A 27,471-nucleotide genomic window follows, 5' to 3' on the forward strand; every position below is an offset into this window, starting at 1 on the left:
CACAAACTTTCTCCTGGCACTAAGTCACTGCCGAATTACGCATTTTTAAATGACTTCATTGGTTGCAGCACGACTGTGTGAAGTAGACCGAGGCTGAGCTCGTAAATGTATTTGCTTGTGGAAGAGCTGGCAGGAGTACACACTGAGAGGACTGTGGCCCCTTTTCATTCTGACACAGCGAGGGAAATGCCTATAATGTGATCTTTGTGTCTCTCTATGGGGGGCACAAAATGGGGGCACCAGCTGTTTCCCACCCATTGCTGACTAGCTCCACCGACTGCTGGTTGGGATGCGGAAGATAACAGTAGCTAACACAGTGCGCTTGTTATGTACTGGGACTTTTCCAAGGGTATTGACTGCAATACCTTACGTAATCCTCATGGCACCCTCCATGGGGGAGGTATTATTGTTGCCCCCATTTTACAGATGAGGAAACTGAGGCACAGAGAGGTTAAGTAAGTTGTCCTAGCCTTCAAAATATCTTAATTTGAATTTCTCCAAACTGAGAACACCCTGAGACAAGGGTTTGCAAATAGTTTATTTGGAAGTTGAAGGGAACACTGGTTGAGTGGATGGGAAGTGAGGCAGGAAGAGGAAGGAAGGCACTAATGCAGTACGTCCAGAGTCCTTATAAGAAAAGGGAAATTTGAACGTAGAGACACAGACACACAGGGAAGAAGTCCACGTAAAGACAGAGGCAGAGATTGCACTAATGCATCTCCAGGCCAAGGAAAATCAAGATCGGGATCAAACATCGGTAGCAAGGTGCCAGAAGAAGCAAGGAAAGATGCTTCCCTGGAGCCTTTGGAGGGAGCATGTCCCCTCTGACACCTTGGATTCAGACCTCTCACTTCTAGAACTGCGCGGCAATACGTGTCTGTTGCTTTAAGCCACCGGTTTGTGGTACCTAGTTACAGAAGTCCTAGGAAATCAGGACACTTGTCTTTGGCCACGGGGGAGCTGCTTGGCTGAGGGGCAATGCCTGCACCCCTAGGGCAGCCCATATCCAATTAATAACACAGGGGTACAAAAGGCTGCCCCCCTTGCCTCAATGAGGGGCCATGAAGTGGTGCATTTTGTGCTGCAGAACACCCATGGAATCAGGATGACCTAGTCTGCGGCCAAAATCGCATCCTTGCTTCCATAGTCTGCCTTCTTCTGAGAACTCTCCTCCAGTCAGTCACTGCACAGAAGCTTCGTCTCAAGCTCTGCTTCTTAGGACCCTGGGCTAAGACACGCTGGAGCACAGAGAACACAGCTAGGAGGGCATCCCAGAGGAGAGCTCACGCTTTTTTTTTTTCCCCCCACAGAAGTCAACTTACTTCTTATTTTTTTTAACTTTAGAACCAGCATGTTTTTTAATTTTATTTTTGTATTGAAGTATAGTTGATTTACAATGGTGTGTTAGTTTCAGGTGTACAGCAAAGTGATTCAGATATCTATCTCTCTATATGTTTGTTTTTTCTTTTTCAGATTCTTTTCCCTTATAGGTTGTTACAAAATATTGAGTATAGTTCCCTGTGCATAGGTCCTTATTGGTTATCTATTTTATATATAGTAGTGTGTATGTGTTAATCCCAAACTCTTAATTTTTCCCCCCTCCCCTTTTCTGCTTTGGTAACTCTAAGTTCATTTTCTATGTCTGTGGGTCTATTTCTGTGTTGTATATAAGTTCATTAAAAAAAAAAAAATGAGAGCTCACTCTTGACAGACAAGAAAAGGTGAGTCACCTGAAGAAGGGGAAGAGCGTTCCAGCAGAGAAACCAGCACAAAAGCACCTCCTGCTACCTCTGCGTCACTTGTGCGTAAAGCTGTGGGTTCAGGGGAGCTTAGTAACCATGGAACCTGGAAAGGTAGGGAGAGGCCCACTCTTGGAGGCCTGTATGACACCCTGGTGGACAGCGGATGGAGGAAGACCTCTGGTATGTGTTTCAAAGTACTATCTCACCGTTAAAACTCTTCACCAATTGTGTGGACAACTAGTCATAGCTAATGTTAGGGACTTCTGCATCCGGCGGGGAGCGCTCAATGACTTCCCGTGTATCTTCCACATCTGTGGTTCCCTGACAGTTGACTCATGCTGCTGCTGGGTTAACAGAGTACTGGCTAGTTACCGGCTCTGGCTTCTCCTCCTCACCAAAACCACTTCTCTGTGGCCTTGAAAGATAAATCACTTCATCTTCCTCAGCCGTGGGGATCCTAGTAGCAGGAGATGGTATCATGTAGTGGTTATGAGCGCTGCTCTGGGATCTTCCTAAGTTTGAATCCTGGTTCCTCTTCTTACTAGCCTTGTAATTGTGAGCCAGTAGCCTCCTTAAGCTTCAGGATTTTTCCAATTAATTTTTTTAAATGGGATTGATCATAACCCCTGCCAGAAGATTGAACGAGATGATGCAGGTAAAGTCCTTAGCAGAGTGCCTGGCACGCAGCTAGTCCTTAGTGAGCACTTTCATTCTGTTGAATTGACAGGCTGGGGAGCTGACATAGAAGCACGCTTTTCGTATCAATACTTGCAGCACAAAGAGGGTCTGTGCAGCGTTGAGGAAAGAGTGCAGACTTTGAGAAGGCCTGGGTTTGAACGCAGCTCTGCTCACTCACTGTGTGAGATTAGGCAGGCTGCCTAACGTAGCTGGGCCTTGTGGTCTCCTCACCTGTAAAATGTCTGCTTTGTGGGGTCACCGGAGGAAGAAAGATGATGAAGAAGCAGGTAAAGTACTATAAAATAATAGTTGCTATGATGAGAGAACCGTTCGGAAATCAAGTCTCAACTTATGGTGGAGACCTCTGAGCAGTGCCAGAAGCGGCCAGGGTCTCTCCTTGTTAGGAGCAATGGGTGGGGAGTTGGCTTGGCAGATGGACACGGTTCTGGTTCTTGATTTCTGGTACCTGGTACCTGCTACCTGGGCAAATGAGAGGGGAGGTTGACTGTTAAATACTCCTAGTGGTGGAGGGCATAGAACCCCGACAGAGGTCCCACCCGGTTAGAAAAGCTCAACATATAAGAACACTTTACTTATTTAAAATGCTTGTCTTGGAGAAAAGACAGCCTCTTCAATAAGTGGTGCTGGGAAAACTAGACAGCTACATGTAAAAGAATGGAATTAGAACACTCCCTAACACCATACACAAAAATAAACTCCAAATGGATTAAAGACCTAAATGTAAGATCAGACACTATCAAACTCTTGGAGGAAAACATAGGATAAACACTCTTAGGTATAAACCATAGCAAGATCTTTTTTGACCCACCTCCTAGAGTAACGGAAATAAAAACAAAAATAAACAAATAGGACTTAATTAAACTTAAAAGCTTTTGCACAGCAAAGGAAACCATAAACAAGACAAAAAGAATGGGAGAATGGGAGAAAATATTTGCAAATGAAGCAGCAGACAAAAGATTAATCTCCAAAATATACAAACAGCTCATGGATCTCAATATCAAAAAAACAATGTAGTTAAAAAATGGGTGGAAGACCTAAATAGGCATTTCACCAAGGAAAGACATACAGATGCCCAAGAGGCACATGAAAAGATGCTCAACGTCACTAATCATTAGAGAAATGCAAATCAAAACTACAATGAGGTGTCACCTCACACCAGTCAGAATGGCCATCATCAAAAAAACTACAAACAATAAATGCTGGAGAGGGTGTGGAGAAAAGGGATCCCTCTTGCACTGTTGGTGGGACTGTAAATTGATACAGCCACTATGGAGAACAGTATGGAGGTTCCTTAAAAAACTAAAAATATAACTACCGTGTGACCCAGTAATCCCACTACTGGGCATATACCCTGAGAAAACCATAATTCAAAAAGAGTCATGTACCTCAATGTTCATTGCAGCTCTATTTACAACAGCCGGGACATGGAAGCAACCTAAGTGTCCATCGACAGATGAATGGATAAAGAAGGTGTGGCACATATATACAATGGAATATTACTCAGCCATAAAAAGAAACATAATTGAGTTATTTATAGTGAGGTGGATGGACCTAGAGACTGTCATACAGAGTGAAGTAAGTCAGAAAAAGAAAAACAAATACCATATGCTAACACATATATATGGAATCTAAAAAAAAAAAAAGATCTGAAGAACCTAGGGGCAGGACAGGAATAAAGAGGTACACATAGAAAATAGACTTGAGGACAAGGGGTGGGAGGGTGAAGCTGGGGCAAAGTGAGAGTAGCATCGACATATATACACTACCGAGTGTAAAACGGTTGGCTGGTGGGAAGCAGCCTCATAGCACAGGGAGATCAGCTCGGTGCTTTGCGATGACCTAGAGGGGTGGGATAGGGAGGATGGGAGGGAGGCTCAAGAGGGAGGGCATATGGGACATGTGTATGCATATGGCTGATTCGCTTTGTTGTGCAACAGAAACTAACACAGTATTGTGAAGCAATTATACTCCAATAAAGATCTATTAAAAAAAAAAAACAGGTACATGTACACTTTCCCTATGCCCCATCAATTCACTTCTAGAGAAAGAAAAACATATGTCCACAAAAAGAAAAGAAAAAAAAAAGTCAATTTGACTCCTGTGTTCGTTGTACCATTATTCTCAGTAGCCAAAATGTAGAAACAACTCAAGTGTGTATCAACAAATGAATGCATAAACAAAATGTCGTCTATACATACAATGGGATATTATTCACCCATGAAAAGGAATACGTTTGTGATATATGCTACAATATGGATGAACTTGAAAATATGCTATGTGAAATAAGGCAGTGACGAAAAGACAAATTTTGTATGATTCTATTTATATGAAATACCTAGGTAGGCAAATTCATAGAGACAGAAAGTAGAGTAGAGGTTCCCAGTGGCTGGGAGAAGAGGGGGATGGGAGATATTGTCTTATGTTTATAGTTTCTTTTTGGGGTGATGGAAAAGATTTGGAAACACAGAGCAGTGATGGTTGCACAACAGTGCGAATATAATTAATACACTGAATTGTACACTGAAAATGATTAAAATGACATTTTATGTCATATATATTTTATCATAATAAACATTTTTAACCACCCCTCCCCCCCAAAAAACAGTAAAATGCTTGTCTTTGGAATAAACACCCAGTTCAGGTTTATTAGAGGACATTTGTAGAAACACACAAAAAAGAAAACAGTACTCATTTCCTCACAACCCTAAGGAAAACACCAATATTTGGTCTGTTTATGGCTAGGCATTTTAAGAGGCATAGGTAGGTGGGATTTTTTGGGTTCATTTTAATTTAGTTAATATTGGACTTCTGTACCTTTGGAGAGTCTTGTCTAAGGGAGAAATTATCCGGAGAAATTTTTTGTGTCCATTTTCAGAATTATTGCCAAAGCAAGCGTTAACCATTCATAGTGAAGTTGCTTGCTTTTAAGCACAATCTAAATGCCATTGGGATTTCTGTCTTTTTTTTTTTAAGTTTGGGTTTTGTCTCCCATTTGGTCTGGCATGAGGCAGTGATTCTCTTCTAGACTCTTTTCTGAGAAAGAAGAATCCTGTGGTAGTAATTATCCCACAGGACCTGTCCTTTTGCTATCCCAGTTCCCCCATCCTAGAGGTAATGATTTCGACTCACCCCAGTGTGGACTAGGGTCTATTTTCAAGTAATTTTTCTCCAAGGAAGGGTGTGTAGATAATATGTCTTCTGCATTTTTCAGAATCTGAAATTGTCTATCTACTGGCTTTCCTAATGCACCACAACTTCAGCTGGCTTAGCTGAAACATCCTCTTAAAACCTTGTGTGTGTGTTATACTCTTGTGGTTGGGAATGCAGAGCCCCCAAGTAAGGCTTCCTTGGCCTTAAGCCTGGTTCTTTAAATTACTAGTCGTCTGGCATTGGGCAAATTACTTATTCTGCATCTCTTTCTTCTGTTCAGAAAAACGTGGATCATAGTATTGGCTACCCATAGAGTTGCTGTGAAGGTTAAATGAGTTAATATTTTAAGGCACTAAGAACAGTGACAGGTACATCAAAAATGTGCAGAACTCGTTAACTGCTGCTGCTGTCATTTGTGATGCTTATTACTGTTATCACCTTCCCTGTTATATCCCAGTGTTTCAAATTGAAATGATGAACTCTGGAAACTGATTTTTTAGTCTTTTTGCTTTGTTTTGCTGGAGATCTGTTTTTGTCTAGATGCTGTGGGAATTTTTCTTTAGTCTGCTATTTCAAAGTATTGCCAGTATGTGCTTAAGTTTGAGTCTTGTCATTGATTTTTCCTGCAACCCACTGTGGTCTTTCTCGTCCACCAGCTCAGACCTTCATTTAGTTCAAATAATTTTTTTTTAGCTATGTCTTTGACTATTGTTCTGTTCCAGTTGTTTGATGCCTTCTCCCAAATACATCCAGTTCCCAGCTTGGATGTCCATCCACTATTCTCTCTTCCACTCTCCTTTCTCTTTTTCACCCCTTCCTTGCCACCTCGACCTCTTATTTTGGGAAAACTTGTCCAGTATTTTCTCTGTCCAATAAAATGAGACATTAAATATTTCTTGAACCTTGGCCATATGTTAGGCTAGGACACAAAGACTAATTCTAGTTGGCACAGACTGCTGGATTGGATGCTGTATCTGCTTATTATGTCTTCTGCTCGGGGACCTCATGGGCCAGAGATGACTGAGACAGTGGAGTCTCCTACTGACAGCACAGCCAGGGTAGAGTCAGTAAACATAGCCACGTAGAATCCCTATGGTCCTTGGCAGAAAATTCAGATACTTTTATAATTTGAACCACCTTTAATTCTAAAGATGAAAATACTGAGGACCACTAAGACTGGGTGGTATGTCCAGGGTCACACAGCTGACTAGTGGTGAAAGACAAAGAAAGGCAGACCCCGGCCCCAAGCTAGATTCCCTTCTCCTCTTTGATCGTCAATGCCTTATTTTATGAAAGTATTGCATGCCAGTGGGTAGAAAATCTAATCATCATGATTCTTTTGAAATACCTACTCTGTGCCTAGCCTTGTGGTCTGTGCAGCAGAATTGAAAAGAAAAATGGGCATGGTTTGGTTCAAAGCAAAAGGAACGATGTTGCAGTTGGGAGAAAATGTGTGCAAAAGTGTGGATGTGGGAATGATAAAATAGCCTGTGGGTATGTGTGGTATGTTGGCAGGCGGGGTAGGGTGGAGTATTCCCATGGACTCTTATGGGTCAGTAAGTGCAATGCGGTTGGAAAGGTGATCAAGTGGGAGGCACAGGGTGATAGACAATGTCAGAGGCCAGGCTGTATTCACCTTAAACATGTCTCAGGGCTCACTTCACATCTTACTAACATTCAGTTTTTCTCAAAATATTTGATTTCTGTCTGGAGCAGACAATACATAATTGCAAAGCTTGCTCTCCAGCTATTGGAAGCCCTGTTGCTCTCTGTAGGAATTTCCGGGGAGCCAAACCGTTATACGTGCTCACAGCAGGAAAGAGAAAGACAGAATTGGTCTGGAGGTTGCTGAGGATGAAGGAGAATTGCACTAAGGGGTCCCTTCGCCACCTCCATGTTCAAGGAGAGGCTTGACCGGTCGGGGTCAGTTGCTGCCCAGGCCTCAGGGATGATGGTCCATGGGGTTCTTGTCCTCAGAGTGCTTTTATTCCCGGCTAGAGGGGGCCAGAGCCATCTCCCAACTCAGATCTCATCTCCCTGAAAACCAGGCTCCCTCCCTCTTGATTTGGTTCCAACCTGTGTCAGCAGAGAGGGCCATCGGATGCCAAACACTTCCTCCTGGCTCCACACAGCTGATGGCGTGGGACCAGGTAAAGAGAGGGCTTGGTCGTTTCATATGTGAAAAGACTCATGAATGAGAACTGATGTGTGCCTGAACAACCTCTTGTTAAGAAAGCTCACGGGAATCAAGCATCTGATGATGCTGATGGAATTGTGTGGACAGAAATGATACGGGATTAAAGGCTCATTCCCTCCAAATACTCTGGGGTTCAGTTCCAAGTAAGACTTTGTGGCCTTCTTCTTAATTCAAACCCACCTGCTGGGTTACAGGCAAGCCATATTTTTGTTTGTTCTTCTTAGACTTTTTTTTAGGTATCATTTACATACAGCAAAATACCTATATTTTAAGTGTACAGTTTGATGAGCCTTACACAGTTCTAGTCAAGATAAGGACATTTTTATCACCCCAGAAAGTTTTCTTAAGCCTCCTTCCAGGAAATCACCCCACCAGCGTTAACACGGTTCTGGTTGTTACTATTTAATCACGCACATCAATGTGGAGTACGTTTTAACACCCCAGAAAGTTCTCTTATGCCTCATCCAAGTCAGCACCTGTTCCCACAGGTAACTGTAATTCTGGCTTTTATCGCCGTAGATCAGTTTTGCCTGTTCTTGAACTTTTCATATACATGGAATCATTATGCATTCTTCTTTTTTGTCTTCTTTTGCACAACATCATTTTCTTTTGAGATTTGTCCATGGTGAGCATCAGTTGTCTATTCCCTTTCCCTTGCTGCGTAGTATTCTGTTGTGTGTGTGTGTATCAGTTGATTGATCCGTAAGCATCACCCTAGGCCTGGCTTGTCCTATGATTTTCTCCTCTTCAGCAGCTTCTGAATTAACTTCTTTCTCTCCTTATTCCTCTTTCTCTCAGTCCTTGAGCGAAAGCTGGAATGTGAACCCCTGGCAACCAGGACTGTGTCTGTTTCGTCTATCGCTGTATCCTCAGTGGCTAGGACTGAGTGTGACATGAAGCAGATACTCGATGTTTATATAACGAGTGAATGAATAGGTGTGCAGAGTACATAGTTTTAAAAAATTGTTTACCAGTCTGGCTCTGGGTGGTACCAAGCAACTCAGAACTACAGGATTCCTAGGACAGTCTCTTTGCTCACAGACTTAATGTGAATTTCTGGCCCCATGGATCATGCCCAAATGTTCTCTGCAAGAGCTTCCCTAAGCTCTCGACTAGATTAGGCCGCTTCACAGGCCTCATAACTGTTCCTGTCACCCCATCGTGACTCTCATTCCACATTATTGTCAATGCCTCTTTAATTGGCTGCCTTACCCCGTGAGTCCATGGGTACAGACAACCTGTATTTCTTTTCACCACTAAATTGCACACACTCAGCACTCCGTCTGGCACGTGAGAGGCACAGAGTACACACCAGTTGGGGTTTCTTTCACAGGGAGTCTCTCTCTGCCAGGTTGTTCATCTCAAGACCCCACAATTAGACAAAGCCCTTCATGCACAGAAAGATGGATTTGAAAACATGGCCTGTGCCCATTCATATGTGGAAGCCCTAATCCCAATGTGATGGTATTAGGAGTTGGGCCTTTGGGGGCTGATTAGGTTTAGATGTGGTCGTGTGTGCAGAGTCCCCATTATGGAATTAATCCCCTTGTAAGAAGAGGAAGAGACCAGCACCATGTGAGGACACAGCAAGAAGGCAGATGTCTGCAAACCAAGAAGAGGGTCCTCACCAGACACTGAATCTGTTGGAACCTTGATCTTGGACTTCTCAGCCTCCAGAACTGTGATAAATACATGTCTGTTGTGTAAGCCACCCAGTCTATGGTGTTTTGTTATAGCAACCCAAGCTACTAAGACAGCCTCTGTGGAAGATTTCTACCTAAGTTATAACATTAAATGGGTAGAATCATGTTTTTTTCCTTCAAATGTTTTAGTCCAGATGTTGAATCTATGAATGTGCTGGGTGGGTCCTAGTCATGGGAACCTAGACATTTACTTGGCATTGTCCTGGGGAAATCTTAGCATGTTTATTTTCACCCAAACGCTTGGGAACCTGGAGCATGGAAGTACTAGGTCTATGACCCCTACATCAAGTTCCATTTCCTTACATGATTGTGATCCCAGCCTTTAGTCCCTGCAACAAAGGGTCAGGGTCCCAGAGAAGTGTCAGCTATTAGGGGCATGTGGGCTGTCATTAGAATCTCTGTGGATTTCCTTTATTTTCAGCATAGACTCTTCAAGGGTTCATGTAGGGGCTTCAGAAGGGGTTCCTGAATTCCTGAAATGATGTACAGAACTCTAGGTAGTAGTAGGCTTATGTGCATTTCCCTGGGGAAAGTCTGGAACTTCTCACCACATTTTCATAAGGTCCTTTGTATCAACCGAAGTTAAAGACTACTCTTAACAGACTTCCTTCAATGATCTTTCTGGTTAATTGCTTAAACATCTCAAGTACAAGAGGAGAAAACGATGGGCGGGAGTGCTACCTGGGCCCTGAGTTCCAAAGCTGCCTACACCTCCTTCTGTCTTCATGGGCTCTCCCTGGCCCTTGGTTTCCTGTCTGATGACTCTGGTGGTTGGATTAGATGTCTTCATAGAGTTCTTGCACTGTCTGTCTGAACAGTTCATCTCAGAGAGGACAACTGATACAGATAAACACGGTCTTTCTGTGCATTATTTAAAAAGGTGGTACCTACCAAAAAAATCATTCTGTGTCTCATTCCTGCTTTTTTCTCTTTGAACACTAGTACATGTGGCTTCTAAAGAATGCCATTTATAAATCTATAAGTTACTAAAAACAGGAAAAACAAGAATAATCTGATGGCTTCTTGGTGCCAAGTACAGGGAACACTAGGATGTACTTCCTGACAATTCTTGAGGGGTCAGAGGGAAGGATAGTCTGCACATGGACGTGTAAACTAGTTTGTCATTTGAGATGGAGACATTTATATCCTCGAGGGAATGTTGGTTACTCTACTTGCACCTACCTTCAGAAATACATGAAAAGGGACTAAACATTTGGAAAGATTGATGCTTTGTTTTCTTTCTGGTGGTCAGCAGTTTACCGCTAATGCCTGAAATAGGAGAGAAGAAACCATTGTGGAAAGTCAGTGGAAGAGAGTTTAATGTAGCCACTTGCTCAAGCCTTAAAGTATTAAAGCCTGCTGATCTTAATTCTGTCCAGAGCTGGTCTGTGAATAATTATGCTAAGGAATTGGACAGAGTCATCACAGAGCTATGAAATATCACCCGTGGGGCCTCATTGGAGACTGATGGGAACTCTGGAGAGTTGATAATGGTGATCAAAGGGTCTATATATTTAAAATGCACAGAGGATGAGCCCAGAAATTATCTGCCTGCCAACTTCTCTACCTGGAACAAATTATCCAAAAATCAATCTGCAAACACCTTTGAGATAACAAGGCCTTGAGTAATAACCTCCACGGCTTTGTAAAGAAAAGCATCTAGCTTGACTAATCTGCTTAATTTCCTTCTCTGACCAAATGGCAGGCTATAATAGAGGCAATCTGAACTCGTCCCTGAAGATTTGCTTCGAGTCACACTGAGAAAATATTGTCCACCTCTGCTTCATAATGATTATTCTCTTTCAGGAGAATCTTTGTTGCTAGATAATTAATTAGAAAGAAAACACTGAATGAGCCCTATCTATCCCAGAGCTCTCACCTGAGTTCCAAACTGAAACTCATACCTGCCTTAGCCACCTGAATAGCTCAGAGGCTCTCCAAAAGTTCTTGAGCACAGCTAAGTTGTACTCCACCCCCAAATGCCTTCCCCACCCTTCACTTCCTAGTTCTACTCCAAGAATCAATAACTTGTTCATACCCTTTGATAGATAATCCCTTCCTGGAAGTTGGTCCTAAGAAAATATGAGACGAGATGGACTGGAATCATTTGCACAGAGATGTTCATTGCAGCAAACAACTCATGTGCCCAACAATCAAAGAATAATTAGTGTAATTATCTGATGGATTCTATCACTATTAAAGACAGCGATGGTAAAATCCACATAGTATGTAAACAAAGTCCTTTGGATCTAATAAGTGAGGGAAGGAAAGAAAATCTACATTGGGTCTGTGTGTTACTGTAGCCACAAAAATATGGTTTAAGTATACGCATAGAAATTGGAATGGGACATGGAGAAATAAAAATGGTGATTATATTGGGTGGTAGGGAAGGGGGCCTATCTTCTCTTTCTTCTCACTTCTTTATTGTTGTCCCACTGCCATTTTTTGCTACAAATAAAAATAAATATATCCACATTGATCTGTAGAAAATGGGTATTGAGAGGCAAACAGCTTTCCAAAGGGAGAGCTGGTCTTGAAAGGCATCAGATGTGGGTCCCATCCTGCCTTACCTGCTCCACTGTCTTGGTTAGGTGAACTGATCACTTGGGTTCTGTTTTTTAATTCATTAAAACGGAGGGGATAATGTCCCAAGAATTACACAAAATGTTGCAGATGAGATTTTCTGGTAAATGAGGATAAAGTAAACGATAATTTGCCAGTGAGCTAAAAATTGCCGGAAAGAGGCCACCATTCATGCTTTGCTGCAATTCTGGTCTGTTTAGCTGAGGTTACAGAACTTAATGGAAGAGAGATGGCAACACATAGGAGATCCAAGATTACTCAGCATGACTTTTCCCTTGACCCTTGATTCCCACTGGGGTCACTGTGGCCAGCGCCCCTCTCTCTGATGGTGGAGATCGCTAGGGTTGAGGAAGAAGCTGAATTCCTGCTATGCCATCATCCCTTTGCTACTTAGGCTCCTATCACTATTTGGAAGAACATCCACTAACAATCTACGTGTCCCTATAAAAGAAATGTTTGTAAACTCCTGCCTCTCCTGGGTTTTGAACCAAACTCCGCTTTACTAAAGGCAGGTTCTCATTTGAGGATACAAAAGAGACTATTGCCCCAGGCATCTTTGCCGTGTTCAAGAAAAATCTTTTCCTCACAATGGCCATCATTCTTTCCTTTCTTTAAATGAAGGAGATACAGTAGGTGTTGAATATAGTTACTTAAGAAATGCTGATTCAGGTATTTACATACAATGATTTAATTAAAGTAGGACGTGAATGGGTTGAGAAAGGGATTTGGGCTGTTTTCTATGGCTGTCCGGAATTCTGTCCTTCGTCCTCACGTGTTTGGAGTCTGCTCTGTAAACCATTTGGGTCTGACATCCTTTGCTGATTCCTGTCTTTCAGAGCCTCCCACACCCATCGCCCCCCCAGAGCTGCTGGCCGTGGGGGCCACATACCTGTGGATCAAGCCGAATGCCAACTCCATCATTGGAGACGGCCCCATCATCCTGAAGGAGGTGGAGTACCGCACCACCACCGGCACCTGGGCAGAGACCCACATCGTCGACTCTCCCAACTATAAGCTGTGGCACCTGGACCCCGATGTGGAGTATGAGATCCGGGTACTGCTCACGCGACCAGGGGAAGGGGGCACGGGACCACCAGGGCCTCCCCTCACCACCAGAACCAAGTGTGCAGGTAGGACTCTTCTTCCTGACTCCGTTTTGAGAGGTTGGGCAGTTGCTGGGAGTGATCGCTCCCGTGACAGTCATTCCTCCACTTTGGTATGAGTGTGCTTCCTGTTGTGATTAAAAAAAAAACACCAGAGTTTTGGTCTTGCCTTAGAGGCTCCAGAGGCATCTGTGGGGACCTCCTGGCTTTGACTGGGAGTCTAGGAAGCACCTGACTCTAGCTGTGTCATGGAGAGGTTCCTGGTCCTGACAGTGTTTCCCGGGACACTGGTTCCCTCTCTCCAAGGCCTTCTGGTGCCACTGGCGTGTCTGAGCCTTCCTAGTGCTGACAGTGTCTCTCAGGGCTCCTGGCCTTGTTTCTTTGAGGGCTCCTGGGCCTGCTTCTCTGAGAGCTCCTGGCTGTGTCTCTGAAGGTTCCAGGCTCTGGTTGTATCTCTGGGGGCTCGTGGCTCTGACCATGTGACCTGAGGCTTCATTTGGTCTATGTGTCTGAGTGGTTCTGATGCTTGTTGCGTATGTCAGGTGTTCCTGATTTTATTTTTGGCCCTGAGGATCTCTGGGCTGGGCCTGTGACCCTAATGAGCTCTTGGTTTTGACAGTGTCCCCGAGGGCTCCTGGTTCTGGTTCTGTCTCTGAGGGGCTCCTGGCTCTGAAAGCGTCTCTCAGTGGATTCTGGAAATGCCTTAGTTCCTGAGAGCCGCCCACCTCTGTGTCCCTTGGGGGTTTCTGGCACCTACTTAGGAGTCTGGGCTGAGACTCTCTGTCCAAGGGTCCTTTGGATTCTATATCCCTACAGGCTCCTGGTCAGTGTTCCCTCCAGCCAGGCTCCAACGGTTTCTCTGAGGTTTCCGGATGCTGCTAAAGAGTTTGCTGACTAGGGCTGTGTATGGGAGTGTTCTTTGTATCGATCCGCAAGAGCTCTAGGCTTCTGTGGTGTTTCTGACAAGGGGTGTTGTCTGGGATTATACCCCTGACTGTACCCCTGAGATGTTCTGGCTTCAAATGCAACTCAGGAAATTAAAAGGACTCAGTGTTTTATGGGTTTGTTTGTTTTTTGCTGCAAATCACATTATTTATTTTATCTCATTTTTCCTAAGTAACCATTTGATGTAAGTACTTTTATCTCATATATAAATGAAAGAATAGAGACTCAGTATTTTTTAAAGTTTTATCCAAAGTCATAGAATTGGCCAAAAGCACACTCAGGATTTGCCCTCAGGTTCCCTGACTCGAATGCCCTTGATCGTGTGGTGCAGAGCTGGGGGTGCCCCAGTGGGGGACCAGGGAAGTGGCAACATGAGCCATTGACTTCTGAGGGAAAAGGAATCCTTGATGACTTCTGGGTGGGGAGAGAAGGACCCATCAGCACAGTGACTTCCATGGAACAAAAAAGTAAAACACAGTCAGTTCTGCTATAATGCAACATACGTGTGCCTAAAAATCGTTGCACTATTCAAAGTTATGCAGTAAAAACCACTGGGCTTATGGGGGAAAATGGGGCTGGGGTACAGCACTCATCAGTGACACACCAAAAAGACAGGAACCTAGTAAAAATGGCAGCACAATTGTACACGTGTTAATGGCTAAGATATGCATAAATACTGTAATACAAATGGGGTGTTACCGTGAAACGTCCTGGAGTTTGCCTGTGGAAGTGGGTATCAGGAAGGCTGCAGCCCATGAGCTACTGTGCAGTGGTGGAGGAGGGCTGTCTGAAAGTGGCAGTAAGCTGTGACACCATGTGTGGATCAGTGTGGCTTGTAACGCACACAGTGAACGAAGGAAGCAGGTAGATGTTTGAGGTGGGTGCGTCTTGTGTGTTCCTATGTGACTCAGTCCAGCTGGGTGCGGTTTTCTGCTTCACTAGTGTTTCTGTGTACAAAATCTCACATAGCAAATGTGAAATTCACGCTGTCCTCACATTGTTCCCTAATATAGCAATCGTGTTGGAAGACATTTGCATTTTCAAAGTAAGCGTTATAGCAGAATTGAATGTAACCATTCTTAAATATCTCAGTGGTGCGTCTTGGTAGCATGTAACCCAGAGTTAGTGAGTATTTCCTTTGCTTGGGAATATTCCTTTGAATGTTATTGAACCACCACGATGAACGGAGATGCCATTTTCCTGATTAGTTTCAAAAACAGGCCTTTGGTAAAATTCCTCATTGAAACTTGATTATAAAACTTACTACTTTAAAAAGACATAAGGATGTGTTATTAAACCAGGTAATACCTTATCTCAGCTTTTCAATTCAGTATTCATCCATAAAAATAATTGATTTGATCCTGCCGATGAGACTTTTCTCTTTCTACAGGGTTTCCAGGGTTTTTGATCTTTATAAATGATATTCAGAGCACTTTAGCAGCCCCCATGGACTTATTTGCTGATGATCATATAATGCATTTTGAAATTCAGTCGCAAGATGATCATCTCAATAAAAATTTACAATCTATTGCAAACTGTTGCCGTGGCTGTGTAATGGATTTTACATGTTGAAAACACGATTGTCTGGCTATCAGTATAAAAATTATGAGTTGAAAATGCTGTTTGTGGTTTTATATTTCAAAAAATATTGATGTTTAAGTAAGTTATGCCTAAAATCTTGAATAACCCACATTTTACAAAATGTGTCATCAAAGAGGTAATCATCTTTTCCACACTGCTACTGATAGAATGTTCTTTGCCTCATAATTAATTTTTAAGAGAATTCCAGGGCTGATATCCACTTGTGGAGGCTGTTTATTGGGGTTGGTAGTCTGAGTTTTTTCCCCCTTTCTCTATTCTATTATTAATCATACTGGAAATGCACTCATTATTTTACAAAACAGAAAATGAGAGAGTGTGGAGTGTGGAAGGTATAATTTCTGCCCAGAGGAATTTACAGACTGGGTTAAGATTCCGACAAAACAGCAAAGAGAGTAAAGCATGAAGTCAAGTACTGAAATAGCACACTTTGTGGAGAAAAACAAGTTTGGCGTGGAAAGAGCAATGCTGTTAAAATGATCTCGAGCAGTGGATTTCAAAGTTTTGTCCTGAACGAAAAGCATCGGCATCACCAGGGGACTCGTGAGAAATGCAAATTCTCAGGCCCTGTTCCCTGACCTAGTGCAGAAATTCTGGGGATGGAGGCCAGAGATCTGTGCTGTAAGGAGCTCTCTGAGGGATGCTGATGCACACCCACATTTAGGAACCACTGGTATAGTGTCATACCCAGGTGCCACTTTGGTAGTATGTCCATTATATTGCTTGATCCTTGAGGCAGTTCTGAGAGGTAGATGGGAAAAAACTGAGGCACAGAATCATCAGATGAAGCTCACAAGTCAATTACCTTCTTACAACTGAATCTCTTGGCCTGAGGAACTCTCCATCACATGGTTTGATGGAGTTTCCTCTGCAAATGTTCTCTCGAGGGTGGGACTGAGTGATAAAGAGACTGGTACCTATGGAGACAAGCTGAGCGTGAATAGCCTCCATGCACTGCAGCTATAGTCCTGTTCATCAAACATCTGCTGAGTCCCTTCCATGTGCCCAGCTCTGTGCTAGGTACTGGTGGCCGAGGCATGCAACTGGAAGCTACAAGCTCAGGTATCAAGAAGATGCCAGGAGGCCCAATTCAGCAAGGGCAGGTGGCGATGATTCTGGTTCTGCCAGGTCTGCCAGGTCACTAGGTAGATTCTTGGGGCACTGGGAGCAGGTTCTAACTCTTAAGGGGAGAGATTGTCAAGAGTTCAGTTACAGTGCAGTGTCCCAGGCCAATAGTCTAGAGTTCATAGCAAGACCCTTAGCCAATTAAGCTCGAGCCTGGACAGATTTACCAGATAGGAACCGAGTAATGTGAGGATAAGAGAAGAGAGCCGTAGATGACACTCCCAGGCTTCTGGTTTGGATGCCTGGGAGATGAGTGATGGAGCTGTCTTCTGAGATGGAAAACACAGAAGACACTTTAGGGGCGAGAAAGCCAGCCCAGGTTTGAATATGTTGTGTTTGAGGTGCAGCTGCACAGCAGGTGATGGTACAGCTCAACCTGGAGCTCAGGAGAGACCAGAACGTTATCTCTTCTTCTTCCAGGAGAACTACCAGGTTGCACCTGGATTTGCAAATCAAAAGGACATCTTTGTACCAATGAAAGCAGTTTAATTCTCTTTCTTCATGCTATTCTCTTGAGATGCCCCATTCATTTTTTTTCCTTCTATTCATCATTTTGTTCCTTTTGGTCAGTTCATTCACCATCTTTCCTGAGGTCTAAGCCTGGGGAGCAAACATGATAACGTACATCAAAGTGCTTTGAAAAGCTCAAAACGCTCTTTAGATACCTGTAATGAAACAAATCCTTATTTGTTGCTATTATTGTTATGGATGTTATGATTATGAGTAATGATATCAAAACAGGAAGCCTTACTTGTCCACTTCTCTGGACTGACTGGCATTTGGAAGGGTGGGCCGTATTCTTTTGTTGTGTTTCATCGTCCCATGGGAAATCCCATTTCAGAACACGATGATCATACTGTAGTCTGGACTCTCAGAGATTTTCTGGTCTAGAGCAACAGGTGGTTTTCTCTGGCACAAACGCAATAGCAGACGTCCAGTCATAGGAGCTGGGTCCTAGAGGGGCACTCTGGTGCCCACGCAGTCTCACCTTGAATGCCACCTCTGATGGGGGTGCTCATGTTCTCCCATGGAAGACCAGGTCACTGCTGGGGATCCTGGGTGGTTATTATTATTCACTACCCAGTGTTAGCCTAGTTATCATAAAACTCTGGATGGGGTCCTAGTTAGGAGCAGAGAGTATCCCTTAGGTTGAAAGAGTAGGGGCAGTAGGAGGCTCTTTGCATCAACTGTCTGGCGTCCACAAGGAGAACCAAGGCCAATGGCGTTGACGATAGGGCCCAAGGTCAGTAAGCGGGGAAGACAGGTGAGAAGAAGAGCTGCAGACACCATACTGGTCCAACCTGGCCCTGCATCTTTTCCGCAGGTACCACTTTTAATGGCCCGAGCACCTGCTTGTTGATGTCTTAAAATGATCACTCAGAAACTCTCCCTCATTTTTACCCATATCTGCCTCCATGCAACACTCACTTTTGGATTCTGGTTTTACTTTCGGGTGACCTGTTCCTCCACATCTCAAAAACAGGTCTATAGCAACTAAAGTTTTCTCTCTTATGCTCCAGAAATCTCTTTCCCCAAAAGCTGTGTTTCAGCCAGACCCTGGGCAGCTCTCTTCACATCATAGCTATGGAATCACACCTCAACGGTCCAGCAAGCCAAGCGATCATACATCCCCCTGTGATTGCTTCCTCTTGTAAATCAAAGGGCCCTTGCCTGGGAGTCCACTTCATCGTGGTCTCACAGGGTTCAGGCTCTATAAGTGAAAAGCGACTTGATACAGCCAGACACGCGACACGCACCGCCGATTTGGAGAGCTCTCTTCCTGTTGCCTCCACCTGAGGGTTGATTGCACATTATATTTTATTTACATATTTATGGATTTCTACTCGAAGAAGTTACAGTCTGCCCTGCTCTTTTCTCCAAGGGGATAAAAAAGAGAAATCCCAATTGCTGGGCTCAGTGAAGTGAGGGTAGTCATTAGAATTTAGTGAAAAGAAGAGGGACTTTAGAGCTAAAAAGATTCTGATTTTTATTTCAAGCTGGCACGTGTGAGCTGGGTGACCACGGGTGAATTCCTTCTCCTGTCGGTGCCTCAGTTTCTTTTCTTCCATTTGTGAGAGATTACAGTGTACCACTGTGTTGGGAGGCTTCAGTGAGACACGTTATCTGCCTAGCAGAGAACCCAGGACACAGAAGCCCCTTTTAATGAACAGTTTTTAGAAATAATCTCAGGCCTGGGAAGATTCCCTTCGCTGTAGCATCATGGACCCTGCTGTAGAGGATTTCTCCAGTTGCTCTTCTCTTCACTTTCTCAGCGGTGGATTCACGCAGAAGCTCTGATGAGTGGCTCCGCAGGTGTTCCGGAGTCTTTGACGTGTGGCTGCAGGACCTAGAGGAGGCTGCGGTGGTTCTTGATAATGCGGGAGGGGGAGATGGGAATTGTCCTTTTATAATTCTGTCTCCAGTCTTAAGTAAGAGAGAGAAGCATGCTTTCCAGACCCTTCTGTCTTCTGGGAGGCCAAGGCTAGTGGGAATGAGGCCTTGGCAGACAGGGAGTGGAGGTGAGTCCTGACCCTCTGCAGTGAACATCCTCAGATTGGTGTGTTTTTAGTCTAACTTGCAGTTCTAGGGCAGAGTGGAGGGTTAGAGAGAGGGAAAGAGGAATTTAGGGTCTAGAAAATAGAACAGAGCTCCGTAACTAGCATTGTGAGGCTATTATTTTTATGTTTCTCATTTCTCTAAGCCTCAGCTTCACTCTGTAAGGTGGGGGTGGCATAACCTGGCTTAACTCGTAGGGCTCTGAATTAGAAGTAAATGGAAACTTCCTTCCGGGCAGGATGGTGGTATGAGCACAGACATCTGACTCATCTGCTATGATCTTGGTGGGATGGTCCATAAACCTTAGGGAAACACAGCAAGGTCAGCCAGTGGAAGTAGAATCACCATTCCACCGAGAATCAAAGCAAAATTTAAAGATTCACGGAGAACTCATTAACACTGTGAGAAACCAGGGGAGGAGGGGTCTCCCATGCAGGCCATACCATGCTCAAAGGGCCATTATCGCCCGAGCAGTGCACTTGATCCCAGACTGAAGGCAGCCACAGAAGAGGGACTGTGGCCACCTCTTCCTCTAAATGACTTGGAGACGGGGAGCTGACTGTTCCTTCACTTCCCCTCCCTCCCCCATGCCAGTGTCTCTGCTGCTTTGACACTTCCTTTCTTCCCTGGAGGGTAGGACCTTGGAGAGAGTTACGTCCAAGGGGGTGAAGAGGAGGGAAGGCCTCTTCTCATCACACCTGGTTCAGGAGCTGCTGCATGAGACAAGAAGCATCTGCTAGGGCACGAGATGTCCATCTCCTCTTCCTGTGGACCCTCTCCCCTCCCTTCCACTGCACACATAGTACCTACAAGTGGTTACCTTAGACCCAGCTCCCACTTGGCTTAGGGAAGAGGAGGAGAAAAGAAAGTTTTCTCACTTTACACCTGCAATTCACAACCTCAGGGACTTTCATCCCAGCCTGTACAGTCTCCTTACTGGATGGGCTGAGCATGGTATCAGAGCAAAGAGTGAGGGTCCAGTTGGACACCTCTTAGCAGTCTCTGGAAGGGACATCTGGAAGTGTCTTAGCTGTTCTGTGTAGAACGGGGCAGCACTTACTCCTTACTCTTCTTGGTTTTGTAGCCTTGGGTAAAATTCCAAAGTGACAAGAAAAGCCCTATTAAACATCCTGTTACGTTTAGATTTTTCTGCGACCCTCTGCTCCCCAGAGAACTAGGCCCACCTGGGAGATGAAGTACAATAAGTCAGCAAACACACCCTGGTAAACACTCCCCCATCCTTCCTAACTTTGAAGGTTGAGATTAAAGAAAAAGTGAGCCACAGAGAGGTATTAATGAGAATAAAAGCTAACAGTGTTTGTTTATCAAGCTAGCTGGACTAAAGACATGGCCCCCAAATATATTAAAATTGGAGGTCAGTCATTCCTGTACTGATGGAAATCTTGAAATAACAGCACAAAGAAAATGGATGATTATAGTAATGAAAACAGCAGCTACCCTTGAGTATGGTAGCTTGAGTATCTTCCGCACGCTGAGGGCCATTGTATTGAGCTTGTTACAAGTAACTATTTTATTTGTAATTCTTGTACTAGGAGGGTGGGAACAATTTCCTCCACTGACTGGAAGGTAAGTGACTGACCCAAGGCCATATACCTGCCGAAGTGGCCCAGCTGGGAATTGAACTTCTAATTACATAGCTGCAAAGCTCCAGCTCTTCCTCATATGACCCCTGAAATCCAGCATCATAATGAAAGCATAAGGCACCGTGATCAGAAATGCACCGATGAAAAAAGTTGGATATTAGAAAAACTATTGGTCTGATGCTTCGTATCAGTGGGTCAAAAGATGAAACCATCTGACCTTCTCCGGGGAGACTGAAAAGTAATTCGAAAAAATTCAGCCTTCATTACAGATTAGAATTCTGGGTAAGCTAGGAATGGAAAGGCACTTTCTTATTTCTAGCAGAAAATGTTCTTATAGCCTCAAAGCCTAAGAGAATAAACTAAACCAAAAAAAAAAAAAGCTATTAGAACTACTAAGAGATTTCAGTATTATGGTCGGACACAAAGCAAATAAACAAAAATCAATAGCTATATGCCCGTAATCACCATTATAAAAAAAAACAAAATGTATCCTATTCTGAAATGCAATTAAAATATAAATACTTAGGAGAAAACCAAGAAATGTGTAGAAACTATATGAAAACACACACCCAAAACTTTATCAAGGATGATAAAACAAGAACTGAATAAATGGAGAGATATATCATGTTGTTAGATTAGCAAGTTTAATATTGTGAAGATATCAGTTCTCCCCAAATTAATTTATGGGTTTAATACAATTGCAATCAAAGCCCTAATGAGATTCTTTTTGGAACTTGACAGAGTGATTTCAAAATTGATCTGAAAGAATATATAGGAGAGTGTAGTGAAGAACACTTTTAAAAGTGGTGGTTTGGCGGGGGGGTGGATTTCACTGTGAAATACCTGTGTTTATTATAGCTATAATAATTAAAGACCGGGGCTTCCCTGGTGGCGCAGTGGTTGAGAGTCCGCCCGCCGATGCAAGGGACACGGGTTCACGCCCTGGTCCGGGAAGATCCCACATGCCGCGGAGCGGCTGGGCCCTTGAGCCATGGCCGCTGAGCCTGTGCATCCGGAGCCTGTGCTCTGCAATGGGAGAGGCCACAACAGTGAGAGGCCCGGGTACCGCAAAAAAAAAAAAAAAAAAAAAAAAAATTAAAGCCGAGAAAATAATCCAGCATAGAGTGAAACTGGCTTTCAAAGTTTATTTGTATGGAGAATTCATATAAACATAGTATATCTGTAATTGGTTAATAACTTGGAATTGAAATAGAATGCATTGCATAGATATCACGATATGCTAATAAATAAATTCTGGATCGATTAAGAAGTTAAAAGCAGAAAAAAGCAAGAACTAGAAGAAAATAAAGAAAATATTGTTCTGTATGAGGAAGGAATTACAGTTCATTCAAAGGAAATGCATCCACCATTGAGTCATGGCTTACAAATTTATTATGTAAAAAAGGAAGAAGAAGAAAAATCTCCTATGCTATACTAACAAAATTCAGAAAGCAAATAGGTAGACAGTGTGGAAAACTATGTGACAAAATAGAGAAAAAAGGGATAATATTCTTACACGTAAAGAGCTCTAATAAGTCAATAAAAATGTCATCACACTGATTTTTTTTTAGAAAGGCCTAAAAGGTATAAATAGGTGACCGACAAACAATATATGAATGGTGAAAAACAAATTTAAAATGTCCAGTGTCACAGATAATCAAATAAATGAATTTTTACCTGTAAGATTACCAAAATATATCTACTTTTAAGTGATGATAACCAGCGCTGTCAAGGACAAAGGAAGCAGGCATTTCCGCAGGTGGGTAGGCTGGCACAGTGCATTTAGAGGACAATTTGCTCATTTTTTTTCTAACAAACTAATCAGAGCTGCTGAAAAAGAATCGTGTACATGGAGGTCATCACTGTATTATTTATAAAGGCAAAAACTTGGAAATCACCTAACTGTCCCAATAGGAACATAGTTAAGTAAAGTTTTATGCATGCACACGGTGGAATTCTATGCCGATATTACAAACCATGTTTTCAGGGAATATCTAATGGCATGGGTTCATGCTATGGTAAGTTTAAAAAAAAAAAAAAGCTTACGAAACCACATGTGTAATTACTGTCCCAATTTTTTGCAATATAAATACACAGGCCATTTCTCAGCTGGTGCCCATTTGTCAGTTAGAGCTACGAAGTATTGAGCAGAATCCCCCATTCCAGATCCTGCACTTGGTTTGATCCTGCCCCCGAAGACATCTGGAGATTCCCAGGGGAGCACCTGTGGCCCCCGTTCACTGCCTGCTCTGAGTTCCAGAGCGTCACTCTGTTTTTCCTGGCTGTCCTAATGGGGTCAAATGTGAAACTGGCCCCTCTCTCCTGCTGTCCCAAAGCTGCATGAGCACCAGGCTGTTTTCTGCAGCAGCAGTACCTCTCTTGATGCTTGGGAGGAGGGGAGGGGCACAGGCAAGAGATGACATTGCAGGGCTGACCAGCAGACAACTCAAAATCCTTTCACAGCCTTAAAAGTCCTTTCAGTGGGCAGGGATTTTTCCCATTTTTCTCTCCTCTCTCTCCCAGATCACCTCCAGGTGATGCAAAGACTTCTTCTCATTTCCGGAGAGGTCCCCAACTTCAGGTCCAGTCCTGTCTTTGCACATCTTTTGCATTGAGGTGAACGTTAAAGGGGGAGTGTAGGGAGGGCAGCTAAGAGATCTTAGCTGAGACCAAAGGCTTTCTTTTAATGGGACCAACCCTCCCTTAAAAAATGTAGTTTAGTCTATGGGCTCTCATGCACACATACAGGCAACACATACCCTATATATGGTGTATATTTACATTTATAGGGATATATGTGTGTGTATGTGTGTATATATAATATATATACATAAGTGAGATTATGGATCACTGTAAATGTTTTCTTTGTTTTGCTGTGTTATATAAAATTTATACAACTTGAAAGCAGGTTTCCCCCTTAAAGTCAAATGTGAATGTGAAAGATTATTATAAATGTTAACGCACTCTGTATAAATGTGAGAGATTATTTTTATCATAGTTAGTAAATCATTGACATTCTTGGAAGGTGCAAGAACAGTTGCACATTTGCTGAGCCCTGGGAGGCAAACCAAGCTTTACTCTCTGCTCAGATGGAGAAAGGGGTCGTGGGATGAAGAGTCTCCCTACAGCTCCATCTGAATTGGAATCCAGCTTCTGCCCTTAGGATGCTAGACAGCTTTGGGCAGTTTGCTTAACCTCTCTGATCCCATTTACCCATCTGTTAAATGGGGATTATACTGCTTATCTCACTGGATAGAAATAAGGGTCATTAATATTAATGATGGCTAATATTGCAGTGAATCTGCTTGCAGCCCCAAAAAGGAAGGTATGGGCCATCAGCACCGTCACTACCAAAGCTTAGAGAGGTTAAGTACTTTGTTGCAAGTCATGAAGCTTACTAGGAAGTGGCTGAGGTTAGAGCCTATCAAGTCTGACTCTAATCCCTGCTCTTACCCCACCTGGCTATATACCTGTAAGTGCCTGGTACAACGCCTGCAACTTAGTAGGTGCTTAGTAGATTGGAGCTTCAGGCAATTTAACAGCCTAGAGGCTCTCTCTCTCTCTCTCCCTGCCCAGGCCTTCCTCACCAGTAAACCCTAAGGTCTTCACTGCAGTGGGTCCAAGGGACAAAGGGTAGCCACTTGCCGCTTCCCAAAGGGATCTGGGAGGGCCGACAATTTCAAGAGCTTGGCGTGCACCCTCAGCCAGAATTATGTCAGGGCCAGGGAGATCCCAGGGTGCCTTGCCCATCACTGGCATTCTGGAATGCAGAGACCTCATTACACTAAGAGTGGAATAGTCTGTGCATCAGGGAGCACAAAGCTGGCTGGATGCGGAGGAATTGGCTGCGCATGCCAGAAAGCAAGGAAACCAGAGCGTCAGTCAGTGGTGGTTTCTAAATCATACCCACCGCTGGCTCGACCCTCAGTCATTTTGAGCATCTTAAGTGGAGCTGTGGCAGGAAGGTCTGTGGGGACCCACCAACGAGTGGATGTCCATCCACCGTATAGACTTCCCTAGCAGGGGATGTCTTGAATCATTAGAAGCGTGTAACTCTTCCCACCAGTCCTTTTCCAGCTGGGCCCAGGGCTAAAAGCAGGTACAGTTGCTGCAGCTACTATGGTATCTGCTGCTGTTCTTCCTTCTTTGTCCTCCTCATCCTTGTACTTGAAAAGAGTAATGTAGTATCTACAGCAAAGCAAATAGAAAATATATCTCTATACCAATTAATTTCTTTGTGAGTGCATATTCCTTTTCAATCATTGACCCCATTCTTAGGTAATTATGCCTCATGTCCTATGGCTCCGCCTGTCACTCAACACCATAAAGTAAATATTTTACATGTTCTTAAGGAATCTTCAACATTGTTTTAATGGCTTCTTAGTGTCCCATAGAGTCTTAATTGCCAAAATTTGCTTAACAATTCCTGTATTGTTGGATATTTGGGTGTTTCCGAAATGTCACCATCTTCCTGCCTTGTAACCTTCTGTTTGAATGATATTCTAGGCTGAATTTCAAGGAGTAAGGTATTAGAAGTTAGAGACATCCTTATGGCTTTTGCTGCATTTCACAGATTGCTGTCAATGAAATAATTATGCTATTTTTTTAATGATATGAGCACTTTTAGTGTAACCCTTGGCAAAATTATATACTGTCATCTTTTAAAAATGTGACCATTTCATAGGCATGAAGTGATATTTCAAGTCTGCTTTAATTCATGTCTATTCATAACCTCCGCTTCTGCATTGCCTCGGCCTCGCTCACGTGCGCCAGCTGCCACGCTAGTCTTCTTTCTGTTCTTCAAAAACACCATGGCCGCCTTCTTTCGTGCCTCAGGGCCTTTGCCCAGGCTGTTCCCTCTCCCTGGAACTCTCTCCCCACTCATACTCTTCACCAGCTCATTCATCCTTCTCCTTTGCATGGCGCTCTAAAGGTCACTTCACAGAGAGACCCTGCTTGACACCCTAATATAAGTTAGTCTCCTTCCCGCTCCCCCTTCGAACAATTTATGACACTGTTCACAGAACTTATCCCAGTTTGTGATTATCTAATTATTTGTGTCTGTTTGTTTATTGCATGCCTGTCCATTAGACGTTGTGCTTCCCCAAGGACACTCTAGCTTCATCCGTTCTGGTCACTAGTGCCTGGAATCGTGACTGACGCCTAGTAGGCACTCAGTAAATTGGTGTTGAACGCATGGATGTTGTGGAGATATACGTGCTACACTGCAGAAAATTTGGAAAAGCAGAAAAATAGACAAAAATTTAAGTGACCCAACAAGGCATCTATCAGAGATAAAAACTATTACCAAGTTGGTGTTTCTAATAGTTTCACGTGTTACATTGAACTCATTAATTAATATGGGGTTTATGTTGGTGTTTGGGATGCAGTTAGGTTTCAACTTGCTTTATAACCATTTGACCTATTGTCTCAGCCCCATGGGTGGAATAAGCTTACAGTGCCCCAAGCAATGAGGAACTGAGGAAGGGAGGAGGGAATTCTTTATGGAGAAGGGAAGGAAGCTGGGAGCCTGACCCAAAGAAGGTTTGCAAAAGAAAGCCTGTCAGAGAAAGGAGGACCCTAACTGTGCATCTCCTGACCTGGCGTAATAGCCGGGCAGACATCCAGACCACAGTTCGGGAAACTCATTTTGGGAGGAAAACCCCAGGCCCTGTCCAAGTGGCCCATACCACCTGTGTTTGTAAATCCTTTACAATACTGTCTTTCTAGAGCCTTTTATAAACGTTATTGATCCTCATCGTGATTCTGAGACTAACTGGGATAATCACCACCGTTTTACTCTAGGGGAACATAGAAGCCCTCAGGAGTTACGACACCTTCCCTATATCTCAGACCTTGGGGTAGCTGTGAAATAACATCCTGACCCCAAACTCTGACTCCTGCCCTCCGGCTACTGTCGAAGGTTTCAATGAGCTGTGAATCCTGGATTAACCTGATAGCTTGGGGGAAAGGAGGGGGGGACAGGAGGAGGCAGGGGTTCTGATTAATTGATTCCTTTTTTGAATTTGAAGGTTAAGCAGAAAGTCCATTTAAAGTTGGCTCAGGCTATTTTATATAGGATGGTATATGAACTAAGCACAATAAAATTGAGCCCAGAGGAGTATCCCAAGGAAGAAGTCAGTAATGGACCCATAATTGCCTTTTACAGTAGGTATGGTATGTGCCCTTGGCCCCTGCACCCACCCCAAAGCATTTAATCAAAGCCATGGCAGTTTAGGCATCTAAAGGCCTTTGGCAGGCAGTTCAGGGCCATCCCACTGTCTTGAGCTGTCCTGGACTCTGAACTCCCTGAGGACAGAGCCTTGTGCATTTCACTTCCGTGTCTGGCTGGTACATCCAGAAGTTTGAAGCAAGGATGGGCATGCATCCTCAATTAGGTGTGGCTAACAAGATGAATGATATTCTGTACTGCGGGGAGTTTAGGATTCAGAATGATTGGGCAAT

At 43.6% G+C, this 27,471-nt stretch overlaps 1 protein-coding gene across 2 annotated transcripts in view; it reads left to right on the plus strand.

The window, feature by feature from the left end:
• Window positions 1–27,471, plus strand: part of PTPRT (protein tyrosine phosphatase receptor type T) — a 1,083,394-nt gene that overhangs the window by 480,892 nt on the left and 575,031 nt on the right. For both annotated transcript variants that reach the window (XM_060122182.1, XM_060122183.1), the window contains exon 7: window positions 12,911–13,204. In XM_060122182.1, the coding sequence (XP_059978165.1) occupies window positions 12,911–13,204 (294 nt within the window). The remainder of the gene's footprint in view (window positions 1–12,910; window positions 13,205–27,471) is intronic.

Source organism: Lagenorhynchus albirostris, chromosome 15, assembly GCF_949774975.1.
Source record: "Lagenorhynchus albirostris chromosome 15, mLagAlb1.1, whole genome shotgun sequence".
Taxonomy (NCBI): domain Eukaryota; kingdom Metazoa; phylum Chordata; class Mammalia; order Artiodactyla; family Delphinidae; genus Lagenorhynchus; species Lagenorhynchus albirostris.